Source organism: Phyllobates terribilis, unplaced genomic scaffold (assembly GCF_046119375.1).
Source record: "Phyllobates terribilis strain yellow unplaced genomic scaffold, ASM4611937v1 Scaffold_5__5_contigs__length_657084704, whole genome shotgun sequence".
Lineage (NCBI taxonomy): Eukaryota > Metazoa > Chordata > Amphibia > Anura > Dendrobatidae > Phyllobates > Phyllobates terribilis.
Window position 1 is genome coordinate 469481952 of NW_027362765.1, and position 19160 is coordinate 469501111.

At 42.4% G+C, this 19160-nt stretch overlaps 1 protein-coding gene across 35 annotated transcripts in view; it reads left to right on the forward strand.

The window, feature by feature from the left end:
• The window catches only part of ANK3 (ankyrin 3), a 762832-nt gene that overhangs the window by 698273 nt on the left and 45399 nt on the right, over window positions 1–19160 (forward strand). For all 35 annotated transcript variants that reach the window (XM_073685429.1, XM_073685434.1, XM_073685432.1 and 32 more), the window contains 6 exons: window positions 5928–6082; window positions 10877–11088; window positions 13008–13215; window positions 14101–14197; window positions 16600–16828; window positions 17282–17407. In XM_073685429.1, the coding sequence (XP_073541530.1) occupies window positions 5928–6082; window positions 10877–11088; window positions 13008–13215; window positions 14101–14197; window positions 16600–16828; window positions 17282–17407 (1027 nt within the window). The remainder of the gene's footprint in view (window positions 1–5927; window positions 6083–10876; window positions 11089–13007; window positions 13216–14100; window positions 14198–16599; window positions 16829–17281; window positions 17408–19160) is intronic.

Sequence of the window (19160 nt, forward strand, 5' to 3'; positions counted from 1 at the left end):
TCCATACAGTATAATGGGCCCCACATAGCCCTCCATATAGTGTAATGGTCCCCATGTAGCCCTCCATACAGTATAATGGGCCTCACATAGTCCTCCATACAGAATAATGGGCTCCGCATAGTCCTCCAAACAGAATAATGGCCCCACATAGGGGCGAGGGGTGGTGGTTCTGGTGTCGGGGGCCAAATAAAACCACCCTGCGGGCCAGATTTGGCTTACGGGCCAGAGTTTGACATATGTGCTTTAAAGGAACACTCCTAGAAAAACTGATATATTGTCTTATGGCTAATGCAGTGCCTGATGGATGGGCTATGACGTCTACCTACGCCCCCTACACACTAGGCATAAGACCATAAGCACAATCACATGGAGCCTGCGCAGCAGTACACACAATGCAGTTTGCTCTTTAGTATATAGCCACATTGTCTCTGCACTGCTATCCGGGCTCATTCAGACATTTCATCAATGTTTTTTTATCAGGGTTTCACGAGTTTTGTCAGTGTGTCAGTTTTTACCATCAGGTTTTGGTCAGAATTTCATCACTTTTTCAAGGATGAAAACAAAAATAATGACGTTTTCTCAAGCTTCTCATACTGAAAAGTCAGTGAAAAATAGACAGCACACAGATGACATCTGAGTGCTATCGAATTTTTTTCACAGACCTATAGATTTTAAATGGTAAATTTAATCAAAGGCATGTCTCGTGATTTGTGCCGACCACTTGGTCGGCAAACATACTCAGACATTTGAACAGCCCCATAGACTATCATAGGTCTGAGTGCTATCCATACAAAACACGAATAGAACTCATACGAGAAAAACTGACATGTGAATGAGCCTTAGGGCTCCATCAATTAGCTGACGCTAAATGTGTTTGTTCTGTTGCCCCTTAAAGGAGATCTCTGAGAATGTAATAAAATTGCCCAATTCGAAAAGCAAACCAACCTAGTCACGTGTCAGGATGGATTGTAGCCTGAAGAAACACAGCTCCCGAAATCTGTATCTCAACTAACAGAGGAGCTGTATCATAAGCACAGATACCAGTGAGCTGCCGGACAAGGATTTTAATAGGAGAAAAAATAAATCTTCTCCTCGGCTAATTGTGCACGAAGGACTGAGGCTGGAGAAGAAAATCCTTTGTGCTCAGTCAACAAGAAGATTTAGTTCTTCTCCTATCACAGCCCTTCTCTGACAACTCACTGGTATGTATGCTTACGATATAACTCATCTGTCAGTTGAGACACAGGTCTCGGGTGCTGGGTTTCTTCAGATTGCAGCTCGTACTGACATGTGTCTAGGATGGGCTAACATTTGAATTACGTGACGAGGGCCATTTTATTATATTTTTGGAGAACTCTTCTAACGTTTGTTTGGCGCCATTTACGTCTGTATTGATGATATTAGATACCAGCCAAGACGCCTGCATGATCAGCAGATATCATACGCCTGTCATAACCAGGTATCCACATCAGGAGGTTAGTAGCACCAATTATATCAACTCTACAGACACCGAGGGGTTGTGTACATGATCAGCAGGTACTGTGCATGTGAATAGGACACTTGCACGATATGTGCCAATTGTGCCCACATTCCACCTGGTATGAATCGGAGTCATTCACCTCCTGATGCAGAAGTGAATAGCACCAAAGAATCCCCTTAACTGGTAAAAACTGAATTACATCTTAAATTGTGACGTTGTAAGCCAGTAAAATTTTCTAATTTGTAATACAATTGGAATTTGATCCGAAATCATTTTGTGACGGTTGTAGTTATTATATTCCATAAAAAGGTGTCATTTTTTTTGTCCACTGAATACATACAGGGTTTAGAAACATCCCATTTATTTTGGTTTAATAATCTATTAGTGCAGATTTTCACTGCATAATTCACACTACTGCTGTAGCGTGCTTCCCTGTTTGCAATGATTGCACTCAGTAGACATCCCCAGACTTCCACATTCATTCAGGTAAAACAATGTGGTGGGAGAAAGCATTTACTAGCTTTCGATAAATAAGCATGAATGTCAACATTTTAGCAAAATCAGATTGTCTAGAGATAGAAAATAGGTAGATGTTTCCAATGATACATTGTCTACTGAACTGATTACTGAAGCCAGAAGCCATGCAACCTAATACTGAACTTCGAGATTGATTATTGGATCTCAGAACACAAATGTATGGTCATAAAGGCATAATTAAATATATAAAAAAGAAAACCTAAAAGGTTTTGGATTACCCCAAGTCATAATATTGGTTTTCTTGATAATGTAGGAGGAAATAAAAATTAATACCATTATCGAACAATGCATTGCAGTATATTCAAGTATATATAGTTGTAATACTAGTTAGAGATATACAGTGAAAGGGCACAACTGAGAGCAACTAAATTTATATTTTACGAAACACATGGGAATCACTAAGTTAATCATTATTAATTGAATGACATTGGACACATTCCAACATCGGCTTAGCTTTCCCTGCTAATGTTCCGAGTGGTCATGTGCTGTTGCAAGCTGTGGAAGCATAATAGGCAACTAACTAGGATCTTAAGCTTTAGGATCACTCGTGGCTCTCTACTCTGGGTTCTCTTAACAACGTAAAAATCTTTTGCCTTTTACTAATATTCTAAAAAAGCTATTGTTAGTCACAGCGAAATGACACATTAAAGGGGTTATCTGGGAATATTTTTTTTACAATGTGCCTAAGAACTAACATGCAGGTAGTTGCTAACTACCTGCCTGTTGTGCCCTGCACCAATCTCTGCCGGCATAGAGCAGTCTCAGACCGCTCGTGAGGCATAGGGCAGTCTCAGACTGCTCCTGCCAGCGACTCAGCTACTTTTGCTGACGTCATATTGACAGAGCAACAGCTTTGTTCTGGTGACTGCAGACGTCATGCTGATTAACAGACAGCTGGCTCCCTGCTGCCTAACTGCTGGAAGCCAGCTACCAATCAGCATGACGCCAGGAATCACGCCCTGTTGATTGTGCAGCCCAGAAGAGGAGTGGTTGACATGGTGCAGCTGAGTTGCCGAAAGGAGCGGTCTGTGACAGCTCTGAGCCAGCACTGGGTACAGCAGGCAGGTAGTTAGCAACTAGCTGTCTGTGTGATGCCAAGTCACTTCTCATGGGTAAGCTGTGAGGCAGGGAAGTAAAGGAGTCCGAGGTTAAATGCCAGGAGGGTATGTCATAGACAAAGGGATAATACAAATGGATAGTCAAAAAAGGAAAATCCAAGGTCCAGCAGCAAAGATCAGAATACATAGCAAACACACCACTGAGCTAAAAGCTAAAACTGGCAAGGTCTGATAATAGCCAGCCAGCTAAAAAGACAGGTGATCACCCAGAACGGGTGACACCTGCAGACCCGGTCACATTGGGCTGTCATTCTCAATACTGACAGCTCAGTGCACCCCTATCCTATAGAGCGGGTGAGCTGTCACTCACAGCATGGTGGAATCATGACACCTGTTAGTTTTTAGGCAGATAGTAAAAAAAAGTTCTGGACAACGTCTTTAAGTGAACATTTGTAAATAATGACTTCTAACTACACCAGACACACAGACCTGTAAAATTATGCACAGGGATTCAACAATTCAGATGTTTACCCTTTATGTTTATATATTGATATTATCTATATACAGGAAAAAAAGATTCTTTCTTTGTACTGTGTTGAGTTGGGCAGCTCTACAAATATTTTGCTATAATTAACTTGTAGAAATATAATTCAACCGCTTGAGTTTATAGGCCTCAGTATTCCCTGCTTGTAGTGTGTATGTACAGAGTTTGCCCATACATCTTGAGATTCACAAGAAAATACCAGAATGTCAGCATGGCTGGGAATATATAATACATGGCAGTTTATTAAGTTTCTTAACTTTTTTCATGCAAATTATATTTGATATTATCAAAATTGTAAAATAGTGTTCAGGTGTAAACTATTGTTGTAATACACGTTATGATGCCCTCATTAAGGTTTGGATCTTGAATCACGTAGGGGTTCTGTATTGATTTTATCCATAGCCTTGGCTTAAGCACTGCATTTCTAAGCTAATTTAACAGGTTATTTCCATCTTTAAAGATGGGTATAATTAGGAAAGGCTTGTGAAAGCAAGCAACTTTTCAATTTACTTCCTTTACTTTACCTTATTTATAGCTCATTGCTTAGGTTGCTTTCCACTGCTGCAGTCTATCATTGGTGTCTGAACATGCATAGTAATTACAAGCTCTTTTGTATTAAAGAAGTTGTCCACTACTTTCACATTGATGCCCTATCAGTAGGATAGGAAATCAATGTATGATCGGCCGGGGTCCCGCACCTGGCACCCCCGCCGATCAACTGTTATCGGTGTCGGCGGTGGCTGTCAGCAGGAAGTCCTTACCTGCTGTGATTCGCCGTCAAGTTGTAGTGGCTGGCGCTTGTTACTGCACATCTGCCTCCTATTCAATAGGAGGTGGATGTGCAGTACCCTGTGGCAGCCACTACAGATGGACGGCCAAGCACCGCAGGTAAGGACTTCCTGCCGGTGACGATAACAGCTGATCGGCGGGGGTGCCGGGTGCAGGACCCCAGCCGATCATACATTGATGCCCTATCCTGTGGATAGGGCATCATTGTGAAAGTAGTGGACAACCCCTTTAAGCTTATACACACTGCACTGAAGCTGCCGGGATTGCTGGAATCTGCTCTTAGCTTCTGATCCCATCCAGTTTCAGTGCTACTACTCTCCTCCAGTGCTATAGCAACAACACTTCTCATATAGCAGAATCAGAGAACGCCAGATCAAGCCAAACCAAACACAGTGTAGAGCTGGTTTTATTTTCAATCTTCATCATTCTTCATGAAGAAATAAGATGACCTTCAAACGTCTTGAAAATAAAACCAGTTCTACACCTTACCTGGCTGGTGAAATTTCCATTTGGATCTTCACCACCAGCGCAGAACACCCACCTTTCCTTCCTCAATTGACCTCTTGTATGGGCTGTCGTATTGACTTTCACCCAGTCCATCCATGAACAGATAAAACTAGGAGATGGTTGAGTGGAACTTGCAAAGTGAAAGAAGACAACAACTGAATGGCTTCTTCTTCTCTCGGGACTGACATTTCTCTGATGTAGGTCTCTACTCAGAAAGTAACATTTTTCTAGAAAAGTTGTGTCTATAAGTCATTGCTTTGTAATATTACGTCTACTTATAATAAAACTTACTGAACAAATTAAATTTTTTTTTAAAAAAGTTGAAATGATGAAACGACTGTGAAATACCTTCTCTCCGAACCGTCACGTTCTACACCATGCACAATGATTATGTAGTCTCTGATGAAAAGCAGACAGTATCTGACCTATTAACCTGCAAAGATTGTATTGCCCTTGCCATTGCTCTTTGTTCATCACTTTGGCTAAAGTATGTCCAGTCTCCTATGTTTGTATGTCTACAGGATTACATGGAAGATTTACTCCAAACAACCTAATTCCTTAGCTCTTACTAGGAAATGAAAAGATCGAGTCAACAGATGCTTTCCATACAATGATATATTCTCCTTCTAAAAATTTGCTCTGTGCTTCTTTTGCAAGTCACAGCTTGGATGACATATGTACAACCTCTGTAGGAGAATATGGATACTGTCTATTAATCAACCAAGAAAGCTGCAGAATCAGTCCTCTATAACCAGTAAAAGAATCCTTACAAGTAAATTACACATGATTAAACCTTATAATAATTATTCTATGAAGAGCACTTGAACAGTACCAGGATAAGATGCTATACTTTCAATTAACCACTTATAATCTGATGTATTCTGCAGCTTTTTGGTTTTCGTTTTTATTTTGTTGTTTGTTTGTTTTTTTTACATCATTTTACTGCAGAGGGTTTGGTATCTGTGTTTTTGGTGTTTTTGTTTTTAAAGTGACTTTTTTTGTTTCTGTGCAGACCTGTCATAGTAGAAATCCCCCATTTTGGATCTATGAGAAGCAAAGAAAGGGAATTGATTGTACTGAGAAGTGAGAACGGAGAGTCTTGGAAGGAGCACCAATATGACTGCAAACTGGAAGAGCTGACTGAATTGCTGAACGGCATGGATGAAGGTAAATCTTATTTTCAGTAAAGTACCAGGGGCGGACATATCATTGGGGCAACCTATGCAGCCACACAGGGGCCCAAGAGGTAAAGGGGGCCCATTTCCACCTCCAAAACCTGTGGTAGTGTGCATTATGAGGAGCTATTGATCTGCAAAGGGCCCTTATACTGTTCTTGCACAGGGGCCCTTTTCTATTTGTGTTCCACAGTGTAAAGTACCACATTTTTCGGACCATAAGACACACCGGACCATAAGACGCACCTAGGTTTTAGAGGAGGAAAATAGAAAAGAAATTTAAGCAAAAAAATGTGGTCACGATGCACTGTTAAGGGGGAGCGGGTCTGCTGGTGACACTGGAATAGGGGTAATGTCCCCCAATTCTGATAATATTCCCCATCCTGGTAGATATGTCTCCCCTTCCTATTATACGTGGCTCCCATCCCCATCCTGATATGGGCACCCCTCATCCCTATCCTGATATGCATGGCATCCCGCATCTTTAACCTTGTATGCATCGCACCATTCATCCTTATCCTGGTATGCATGGCACCCCTCATCCTTATCCTGGTATGCATGGCACCCCTCATCCTTATCCTGGTATGCATAGCACCCCTCATCCTTATCCTGGTATGCATGGCACCCCTCAACCTTATCCTGGTATGCATGGCACCCCTCATCCTTATCCTGGTATGCATGGCCCCCTTATCCTTATCCTGATATGCATGGCCCCACTCATCCTTACCCTGGTATGTATGGCCCCCTCATCCTTACCCTGGTACGTATGGCCCCCTCATCCTTATCCTGGTATGCATGGCACCCCTCATCCTTATCCTGGTATGCATGGCACCCTTCATTCTTAACCTGGTATGTATGGCCCCCTCATCCTTATCCTGGTATGCATGGCACCCATTATCCTTATCCTGGTATGCATGGCCCCCTTATCCTGGTATGCATGGCCCCCCTCATCCTTACCCTGGTATGTATGGCCCCCTCATCCTTACCCTGGTATGTATGGCCCCCTCATCCTTATCCTGGTATGCATGACACCCCTCATCCTTATCCTGGTATGTATGGCCGCCTCATCCTTATCCTGGTATGCATGGCACCCCTCATCCTTATCCTGGTATGTATGGCCGCCTCATCCTTATCCTGGTATGCATGGCACCCCTCATCCTTATCCTGGTATGCATGGCACCCTTCATTCTTAACCTGGTATGTATGGCCCCCTCATCCTTATCCTGGTATGCATGGCACCCATTATCCTTATCCTGGTATGCATGGCCCCCTTATCCTGGTATGCATGGCCCCCCTCATCCTTACCCTGGTATGTATGGCCCCCTCATCCTTACCCTGGTATGTATGGCCCCCTCATCCTTATCCTGGTATGCATGACACCCCTCATCCTTATCCTGGTATGCATGACACCCCTCATCCTTATCCTGGTATGCATGGCCGCCTCATCCTTATCCTGGTATGCATGGCACCCCTCATCCTTATCCTGGTATGCATGGCCGCCTCATCCTTATCCTGGTATGCATGGCACCCCTCATCCTTATCCTGGTATGTATGGCCACCTCATCCTTATCCTGGTATGCATGGCACCCCTCATCCTTACCCTCGTATGTATGGCCCCCACATCCTCAACCCTGGTATGTATGGCCCCCTCATCCTTATCCTAGAGTATGCATGGTCCCCCTAATCTCCATCAGGCTGCACATAAAAAAATAAACACTCCTACTCGCCTTTCTTCTCTCCTCCAGCCCTGTGTCCTGTCTGCCCGCACTGATCTCTACATGTGAGCCGTGCATGACGTCACTGCCATGAGAGGCTCACAAGTAGAGATCAGCGGCCGGAAGTCACTGCTCCCCACACCGGGACTGTGTGCGCGGGGAGCAGTGACTTCATGCTCCTTAATAGCCGGCACACAGCGTAGCTGCAGCGCGGCTCCTGCTGCTGCCGGGCGATCGCATGTGCCCGCTGTTTAAAGGGCATAAATATTCATGCCCTTTAAACAGCGGGCACTCACGATCGCCCGGCAGCAGTAGGAGCCGTGCTGCTGGTACACTGTGTGCCGCTATCCCCACACCTATGGGCGTGGGGAGCAGTGAATATTAATTTTCTTTAGCAGCGGGGATAGTGTAGGCTGCAGCAGGCAGCTGCTGCCTCCTGTGCCTCGCTCTCCGCCGCAACCGCTCCCCCCAGCACAGTATATATATATATATATATATACCCCCAGCAACATTCGGACTATAAGACGCACCCCCCATTTTCCTCCAAAATTTTGGAGGAAAAAAGTGCGTCTTGTAGTCCAAAAAATACGGTACATTACATTAATTTGAGAAATTGGCCATTATGTTATGATTAGAGATTTGTCATCTCCTCTTATTGCTTAAAAGTATTATATCATGGATTTTCAACATAAATACACCTGCCTCTTTGGGTCTAAAATAATTATTTAAAACGCATCTCGGAGCCAGAGCGGCACCTTTCCCAAGGTGAAAAAACAAGAGCTTTCATAAAAATTGTATTATTAGAAAACAAGAATGAGAGACTATGAAAACAGTACACAGTCATTTCCTGCAGTGTTTAGATCAGGGATGTCAAACTCAAACACACAGAGGGCTAAAATGAAAAACTTGGGCAAAGTCACGGGCCAACCAGTATACAGTATAATGGGCCCCACATAGTCCTCCATACAGAATAATGGGCTCCACATAGTCCTCCATACAGAATAATGGCCCCACATAGTCCTCCATACAGAATAATGGTCCCCACATAGTCCTCCATACAGAATAATGGGCCCCACATAGTCCTCCATACACTATAATTGGCCCCACATAGTCCTCCACACAGAATAATGGCCCCACATAGTCCTCCATATTGAATAATTAGCCCGACATAGTCCTCCATACAGAATAATAGGCCCCACATTGTCCTCCATATAGTATACTGGGCCCCCCATAGTCCTCCATGCAGTATAATGGGCCCACATAGTCCTCCATACAGAATAATGGCCCCACATAGTCCTCCATACTAAATAATGGGCCCCACATAATCCTCCATACAGAATAATGGCCCCACATAGTCCTCCATACAGAATAATGGGCCGCACATAGTCCTCCATACAGAATAATGGCCCCACATAGTCCTTCATACAGAATAATGGCCCCACATAGTCCTTCATACAGAATAATGGCCCCACATAGTCCTCCATACAGTATAATAGGCCCCACATAGTCCTCTATACAGAATAATGGCCCCACATAGTCCTCCATACAGAATAATGGCCCCACATAGTCCTCCATACTAAATAATGGGCCCCACATAATCCTCCATACAGAATAATGGCCCCACATAGTCCTCCATACAGAATAATGGGCCGCAGATAGTCCTCCATACAGAATAATGGCCCCACATAGTCCTTCATACAGAATAATGACCCCCACATAGTCCTTCATACAGAATAATGGCCCCCACATAGTCCTTCATACAGAATAATGGCCCCACATAGTCTTCCATACAGTATAATGGCCCCACATAGTCCTCCATACAGTATAATGGGCCCCACATAGTCCTCCATACAGAATAATGGCCCCACATAGTCCTCCATACAGAATAATGGCCCCACATAGTCCTCCATACAGAATAATGGCCCCACATAGTCCTCCATACAGAATAATGGGCCCCACATAATCCTCCATACAGAATAATGGCCCCACATAGTCCTCCATACAGAATAATGGGCCGCACATAGTCCTTCATATAGAATAATGGCCCCCACATAGTCCTTCATACAGAATAATGGCCCCACATAGTCCTTCATACAGAATAATGGCCCCACATAGTCCTCCATACAGAATAATGGGCTCCACAAAGTCCTCCATACAGTATAATGGCCCCACATAGTACTCCATACAGAATAATGGGCCCCACATAGTCCTCCATACAGTATAATAGGCCCTACATAGTCCTCTATACAGAATAATGGCCCCACATAGTCCTCCATACAGAATAATGGCCCCACATAGTCCTCCATACTAAATAATGGGCCCCACATAATCCTCCATACAGAATAATGGCCCCACATAGTCCTCCATACAGAATAATGGCCCCCACATAGTCCTTCATACAGAATAATGGCCCCACATAGGGGTGGCTGTTCTGGTGTCGCGGACCAAATATAACATCCCCCCACGGGCCAGAGTTTGACATGCATGGTCTAGATCGAGGCTAGTCACCAGTTTTGGGGTTTAGATAATTTTTCTCTGTACCCCCCTCGCCTTTATGTTTCATCCTACTCTATATAGAGATTTTCATATTTTGTCATACTTCCTAAAGGGGATATTAGTTTATACAGGAAAATGAAGTCTTCAGGAAAAATTGTTCTTTTAATTAAATTTCAATCATAAAGTAAAAATAAAACAATAAAAAAGCAAGAACCATTAAAAGCCAGGTTTCCAATGTCATTACATCACCTCCCCTTTTGAAGCTTGCACATAATGGACCTTTCGTGTGACCATTATATGACTGTTTTGAAAACCATGAGTTTAAATCAATTTATAGTATTAGATAAAGAAAAGAGCATTGCATCAACCACGATCAATATTACAGACGTCATACACTAAATAATGATCCATACTGTTCTAAGAGGTGTAAATAGCACTATACGGCAGATACTTTACAAATGCATTTTACAGAACTTGATATTTTTAACCTCAAGGACAGTTGTGTCGCATAATACACTGGTTAAGACGAGTTTTGAAAAATTATGACATTAAGATATTACTCTTTGTTACTTAAGAATTGGACAGCGCAGAAGAACTGGAAAAGAAGAGAATATGTAGAATTGTTACAAAGGATTTCCCACAATATTTTGCTGTTGTGTCTCGGATAAAGCAAGAGAGTAACCAGATTGGACCTGAAGGTGGAGTCCTGAAGAGTACAACGGTCCCTCGAGTTCAGGCGTCTTTCCCAGAGGGGGCTCTGACTAAAAGAATTCGAGTAGGCCTACAGGTAAATAAGAAAACTAGATTTTATATGGAGACACCTTATCATTGTGTTATACAAGGTAGATAATATATGCATGTAGGTAGAGAACTGTTAATCAAGCTTGGGCAGAGGTGGAAAAGCCACAGGTGAGTCGCTCAGTGGTCACTTCTGCCAGAGTCTAGCAGTTTTTAAAACTATATGTTCTCTGCAATTCTACAACAGTAAAGTATATTAGTTTACTTGTAATCCGCTAGTCTGTTGATGGTTTCCTTTACAGGGTTATGCCCAAAATCACAAGTTACCCTCTATCTATGTGATAGTGGACATTTTGCTGATCGTTGGGGGTCAAACTGCTAAGACACCCAGCATTCCTGAGAACAGGATTCCAACACCCAAAGAACAAGACTCTATGGAGCCCCATTTTTCATAGCGCATGCTATATCTATGCAATATTCAGTGTCTATGCTTTTTCCGGTAGTCCCAGAGAACAACGCTCCACAGTCCCATAGTCCGTTAATGGAGTGGAAGCTGATCCTATGCACTTCTGCTCCATTTAAGATGAGACTCCGCAAAGCCCTTTTATTGGGGTTCTGGAACCCCGTTTTTTAAATCGTGATTTTAGAAATTACCCTTTAATGTACGCAAGCATGCAGCTCTATTCAATCCAAAGCATGCTTGCAGGCAGACGCAAATGAGTTATTCCAATACATGGTGACCCATTAAGAACACAGAGACACCATTAAATCCCAGTGGGCGTCACCTTTGGATCAAGGAAAAATATATATCTTTGTACTGTGTTAGCCAGTAGATAGAAAAATATTAAGATTTGAGAATCTTCAGTGGTTGATACCTTTTAATATAATGGCTAACTGAAAAGATGGTAACAAATTGCAAAATTTCGAGACTACTCAGGTCTCTTCTTCAGGAATAGATTAACACAAAATCTGAGGAGTCACATATTTATACATAACAGGTCACAGAAATAATGCATTAGATAAGACAAGTGACGTGAAGCAGAACTATTAATAGTATGTGAGACGGGGAGAAAACAGTTGTGGCAGTAAATATTGGAGCAGATCATAGATAAGAAGTGTTGAAAGTTTAATTGTCCTGTGATTGAGGTGTGGTCCAGGGTTGTGATGCCCCCAGGAGGTCTGAAGAGCACATTCCTTAATTGATGTAGAAAGACATAAATCCATGCTGCACATTCATTCCTGCACTGAGTATGTCAAAGGTTGTCATAAGTTTATACTCCCAAATTTTTCTGTCTCTCTTGACTTGAAGTTACCTTTTACCTTTGGATCAAGTGAGCAAACTAAATAGATGGAAACTTTGATCTAAAGACGGAAAGCAAGAAGGGAAAAAGTAGTAATGTTATTCTCACATCTGCATTGGGGTTCAGTTCAGTGCTTCCATCACAGATCCAGACAAAGCAATGCATGCAACGAAAGAGCAGAACAGCAGAATTAAGAAACATTAAAGGGAATCCAACACCCCCAAAATGCATTTTAAATGGGCTATAAAGTGTTGTAGGGGACTACGATACTAGCACAGTCTCCTTTCTTTTGACGCTGCTCGCTGCACTTCCGGGTGTATTAGTGTACTCCCTTCAAAATGAACAGAGCTTAACAGCTCAACATAAGATGGTGATTGAAGAGTTAATCATACAGGGAATATTTTGCTCTGTACAGTAGCTCTTACTTGTATTGCAATTTGATGCTGGAAATTGAACACAAGGCAAAAAAAATGTTGTTTTTGCAGGTTCTGGTTCATTTGTTCTGGTTGGCCGCCCATGCACCTGCTCAGCTCAGCAGCTCAATACTTTCTAAATCAATTAAACACAAATGATATTTTAGTTAATGAAAAATGAAACCATAGCTTTTTTTTACTGTAGACCTGCTGGATGGATACTGTTAATTATTTAAAACATTAATGAATTACAGGCACAGCCGGTACCCGATGAGTTGGTCAAAAAGGTCATTGGAAACCGAGCCACATTTAGCCCCATTGTCACTGTGGAACCCAGGAGGAGGAAATTCCACAAGCCAATAACTATGACAATCCCGGTACCCCCACCATCCGGTGAAGGTGTAACCAACGGCTATAAAGGAGACACTACCCCGAGTCTCAGGCTGCTGTGCAGTATTACAGGTGCGTATCAATGACGAAAACACGTATGTTAGCCATACACAAGGCAAAACAATGGTAAGTTTGTTCATATGGCTGATCATAGTTTTAGCTGCAACAAATCTAAGCCTAATAGGTAAAAAGTTGGATTTTTTTGAACCATGGCCCTCTGGAATGTTGATAGTAAATTTTTTTTTTATAAAGATCTCAGACTGGTTCAAATAAAAAAAGCCAAGTGCTTTCTCCTCAATCCCCTGTAGCTCCGGTTCTGACACTTTCCTGCTTCACACTGGTCACTACATCTTGAGACCATCTCAACACACAGAAAATTCCCCATCAGCCGATCATTGGCCATAGCAGTCACCCACCTCGGCCAGTAATTGGCAAATCCAGCAATTCCTGGTGTTTTCTGTGTGTCGAGATGGGTTTGGGAAGTACTGGGGCCTGGGTAAACATCATAACTTGAGGATCGATGAGGGTATTGCTTCTTTAATTTTTTTTTTAAATCAAGCGAAGAATTTTGTACAATAATTTGTATCCACTTGACAAGCACTTAAACATTGCAAATAAACTGAGCTTTGACAGCTGATGTGGCCATAATTATATGCTTTCATTATTCTGCTAGCAGAAGTTGCTATATCAAAGGGTAAAAACGTAAAATGTTAAGACTCAAAACCACATGATATTTGGACAGGAGTCAGTCTGGACCTTGGCATGTGCTTGAATATTTTATAGCTAGCAAATCGCTCAGTGCTATTTTCAGCAATTTGCAATTCGTTATAGATCCTGGTCAAATATCAATCAGACCCAATGATTAGCAGTTTGTTTAGGTTGCACCTTTTTGAAGTCTTAAAAGGTAATACATTTTTATTAGTAACTATTCACAATGCTTTGATGTTTTTTTCATAGGTGGGACGTCTCCAGCTCAATGGGAGGACATCACAGGAACAACTCCTCTGACATTTGTCAATGACTGTGTATCTTTTACAACCAATGTGTCTGCCAGGTAAATTTTAAGTTACAAAAAAGGAAGAGAAACACATGACTATGAATTGGCAAAATTAGCTACCTTAACAATACATACTTTGTAAAGTGTTCAAGATGTCATATATTTTAAAGTAAAATGTGTATCCTATCATACCCACTTAAAAAAATATAAAAACAGGTGATAAGCTCTGGAAGTCAAGAAATAGAATAGCAAACATGACCTGTTTTAGTGATGTACTATGGATACCACATGCCTAAAAATTATCCCTGACAAAAAATATTGATCATCATAATACATCTGGTGAAATACAAGGGTTGTCCAGGATTAGAAATACATGATGGAATTCTTCCAAAAACAGCGCCACACCTGTCTATAAGTTGTGTCTGCTATTGCAGGTCAGGTCCAGTGAAGTGAAGGGAGTAAACCTGCAATAAAGAGCACAGCCCATCGACAGGTGTGGCTTTGTTTTTGGAAGAAAGCCATATTTTTCCCAGTTTTAGATTTCCCATTTCTTTCATTAAGAGGTGGTCTCATGATTGTAAATGGTTAAAATTGCAAAGTGCTAAAAACAAGCAACTTTCCAATTTACTACTCATTAAAAATCCTTTTTATTCTCAAGAATGGAGGGATTTTTTTTAATTCTTACAACTCATTGCCAAGGATAGTGGCCACCTGGGAGGTGGCTGATTTCTTAGCCAAAAAAGTGCACACTTGGAAGCTGTTTGCTCCACAGCTTGCAGGCGCTGCTCTGAAGCTGGCCCAGTTGCTGATTCGACCAGCTTCAGTGCCCCCCCACTTTTTGCAATGGTGCAGAGGCAAAGCTGCCTCTGCTTGCAACAACGGGGAGTGCACAGTGGCGACCAGTGGCTCAGCCATACTGCTGGCCCAAGTCTTCATGAGCGATCTGCTCCCCTGCAAGAAGAAGTTTGGAGGCCAAGGAGCAGTGCACTCCTGAAGAACAAACATTACAAAATCACCAATGACTTACTTACAGACAATTCTCTGTACTCCTTCTTCTTGACCTGCCCTCTGCTTTCGATACAGTTGACCACTGCCTCCTACTAGAGATCCTCTCTTCCTTTGGCGTCAAAGATCTTGCCCTATCTTGGATCTCCTCATACCTTTCTAACCACACATTTAGTGTCTCCCACTCCCACACTACTTCCTCCTCCCGCCCTCTCTCTGTTGGAGTCCCTCAAGGCTCTGTCCTTGGACCCCTACTCTTCTCAATCTATACCCTTGGCCTGGGACAGCTCATAAAATCCCATGGCTTCCAGTACCATCTGTAGGTTAATGACACCCAGATCTGCCTCTCTGGCCTAGATGTCACCTCTCTGCTGTCCAGAATCCCAGCATGTCTATCAGCCATATCCTCCTTCTTCTCCTTCCGCTACCTCCAGCTCAATGTGGACAAAACTGAACTATTATCTTTCCCCCATCTCGCATATCTTTCCCACCTGATCTTTCTATCACAATAAATAACATCACTCTTTCCCCTGTATCGACAATCCGCTGCCTCGGAGTAACCCTTGACTCTGCCCTGTCCTTCAAACCCCACACCCAAGTTCTCGCCACCTCCTGTCGCTTCCAGCTGAATCCGTCCTTTCCTCAACCCTCAATCTACTAAACTGCTTGTGCATGCCCTCATCATCTCCCGCCTCAACTACAACAACATCTTCCTCTGTGGCCTACCTGCTAGCACTCTCGCACCCCTCCAATCCATCCTTAACTCTGCTGCGCGACTGGTCCATCTCTTGCCTCGCTACTCCTCTGCTACCCCCCTTTGCAAATCCCTTCACTGGCTCCCATTTCCCCAGCATATCCAGTTCAAACTACTAACACTGACCTAAAAAGCCATCCATAACCTTTCTCCTCTGTACATCTCTGAACTAATCTCCCGATATATTCCCTCACGTAATCTTCGGTCCTCCCAAGACCGCCTTCTCTCCTCCACACTTATTCGTTCCTTGCGCAATCGCCTCCCAAGATTTTTCCCGAATATCCCCCATCCTATGGAATTCTGTGCCTCAACACGTACGATTATCCACCACATTCGGATCCTTCATACGGAACCTGAAAACCCATCTCTTCAAACAAGTTTACAGCCTGCCATGACCTTGCTTGCTGCCACCTCAACCAACAAAACCGGAGCTACTGCAACCCCTCAACCTACTGTCTCCTTCCCCATTCCTGTAGAATGTAAGCCCGCAAGGGCAGGTCCTCTTCCTTCCGTACCATTCTATCATTGTTAGTTTGTTTACTGTAAGTGATATCTGTATTTGATATGTAGCCCCTTCTTATGTACAGCGCCATGGAATCAATGGCGCTATATAAATTAATAATAATAATACAGAACCCTTTTAATCTGCTAAACTTATCTACATCTGGAAGTTATATAACTATATGGCTTTTTTGTGCAGATTTTGGCTTGGCGACTGTCATCAGATTCCTGAAACTGTGAGTTTAGCGACACAGCTCTACAGGGAATTGATATGTGTACCATACATGGCCAAGTTTGTTGTCTTTGCCAAAATGAACGACCCCGTGGAAGCTCGACTGCGTTGCTTCTGCATGACAGATGACAAAGTGGACAAAACACTGGAGCAGCAGGAGAACTTTGAAGAGGTTGCCAGGAGTAAAGACATAGAAGTAAGTTTCTCTGTCCGTAGGAGAATATTGAGTTGGCGATAGATTACATACAGTATATGCCAACGTCAACCCTCGTTTTCACTTAGCACTACTTTTATTCTTGACTGATAAACTTTCCTTCTTTGAAGCTAATGCAAAGGGGATGACTTCTCTTCTGATCATTCCTCTCCTTGTCGAGAAGATGTGACGTTAGAGAAGCTAGCACCGTCACATACTGGCATGCAACATTGACAAGGCATTTCTGATAGAATAACAAAATAATTGCACAATGCAAAGTTGTTGGAACAGATTCTCCAGAATTTAAATTTCCTGGGGAATACAAATTTTTACTAAACCATTGCTATCTGGAGAATTGACAGACTCTGAAAGATATGTTGTCCATAAATAAGGCCGCTGATCTTTTCATTCAGTTGATCGTCAGGTTAATAATTTTTATGTTTTTATTTTAAACAGGTACTAGAAGGGAAACCGATCCATTTGGACTGCTATGGAAATCTAGCGCCACTAACAAAAGGAGGGCAGCAGCTTGTATTTAATTTCTATGCTTTCAAAGAAAACAGACTGCCTTTTTCTGTGAAGGTAAATGATAAATATGATCATTTATTATGGATTTCTTGGATGCATGCGCAATCTGACCCCAGGCGCACAAATGTAAATTATGATTTATTTTGGGTAACAGAGGTCAGTATAAGAGGAGGAACTTTTTAATGGCCCGAAACGTTCTGAAACAGATTCCTAGTGCTGGAGGAGATGACGGATTACTAGGTAGCACTTCTCATTTCTATATAATCACCACGCTCTAATGGCAGATGATACAATAGCCGTTAGTTGTAAAACTTGATGTGTGTTACACTTTCTATGCAGTCAGGTAGGATAAGTGCAAAGATATAGCTTGAAGCTCTTGGTCATCCACATACCATGTACAACTACAGGGCTCTTCTCATCCTGGAAAAGGCTTCTACTTCAGAAAATAAGCACGTGATGGGGTCTTACAGTCCCCAAACATATGTCACTGTTTGCCATCTCAACCTTTAGTAGACACACAAATAAATTTTTACTTCCATTAGATTCCTCCTGGCTGCTGCTAGAACATGAAATTACAGTGCATTGTGCAAAGACTACGACTTCCAGAATATAGACATAGAGCAAGCAGAAAATTGGGATATTTGAGCTTTGCTCTCTACATAATTTAAAATGAGCAATAAAGACGGACTGTAACTCAGATTCAGTTCTAACGTTAACCAGAAAGTCAGAAAATTTACCAACGTTATATCAGAGCTTATGATGGATAATTAGCAATGAAAGAATCTGTTCTCCTGAATCTGAGTCTTTTTTTTTGTGATTTTGTTTTGTGCAAATTCAGCAACATGGCAACCATGTGGCGATCAATTTCCTAAATTGTACAGGGCTGGAATTCTCACCTTGCCGCTAATCTGTCCCACCGCAGCTCCGCCATTCGCTCCTCCATGCCCACTCTTCAGCTCATCCGAAATCTTCACTCAGAACTGGGGCTTCTGGCACAAAGTAGACCTCAGATATCAGAGTGAGCATCATTAAGTCATGACGTCACCTCATATGGCGCATCACGTGACGCAGTGACTAGGCCTTTGGCAACGTGCGTAGTGACATCTGAGACCTACTCGTTGCCAGAATCCCTGGTACTGAGTGAAGATGGCAGAAGAGGAAGCACAGAGGACCAGACGCACAGAGAACCACTATGCGAGATGTGGTGTGGTGAGGTTTCTTTTTTCCCCCATCTTTATAATGCTGTAGGGTCTGAAGAGAATTTCATTCGTAACAAATAACTTCAATGTGAATAGAATTTCCTGGACAATTCATGCGATCTGCCGAATTCAAATATTGGCAGATTGGTTCATTAGTATGTATAATACATTTCATGAATCTTTAGACATTTTATCTACGTTTACACCACCTGTTGGTTGAAAGAAAATGGGGCTCACCATGCCTGTGATAGGATGAAGAGACACTGAAATATTGAAGGAAGTGTGCCAAATCCAGCGCAGCAAAAATATCCAAAGAAAAAGGAAAATGCCGGCACAACCATCCAATAAAATCAAAAAGACTTTATTCATAGTTCCATAAAAACAGGTGGAAACACGTAGCAACTTAAAAACCTGACACATTTCTAGGATAATTAAGGGCGTTTGTCATGCCAGACACGCGTCAGGTTTTCAAGTTGCTATGTGGTTCCACTTATTTTTATGGAATTTCAATAAAGGTTTTTTGATTTTACTGAATGGTTGTGCCATTTTCCTCTTTCTTTGGATTTTTTCACCTGTTGGTTGGTTTACTTTGCACTACCACATTTCAT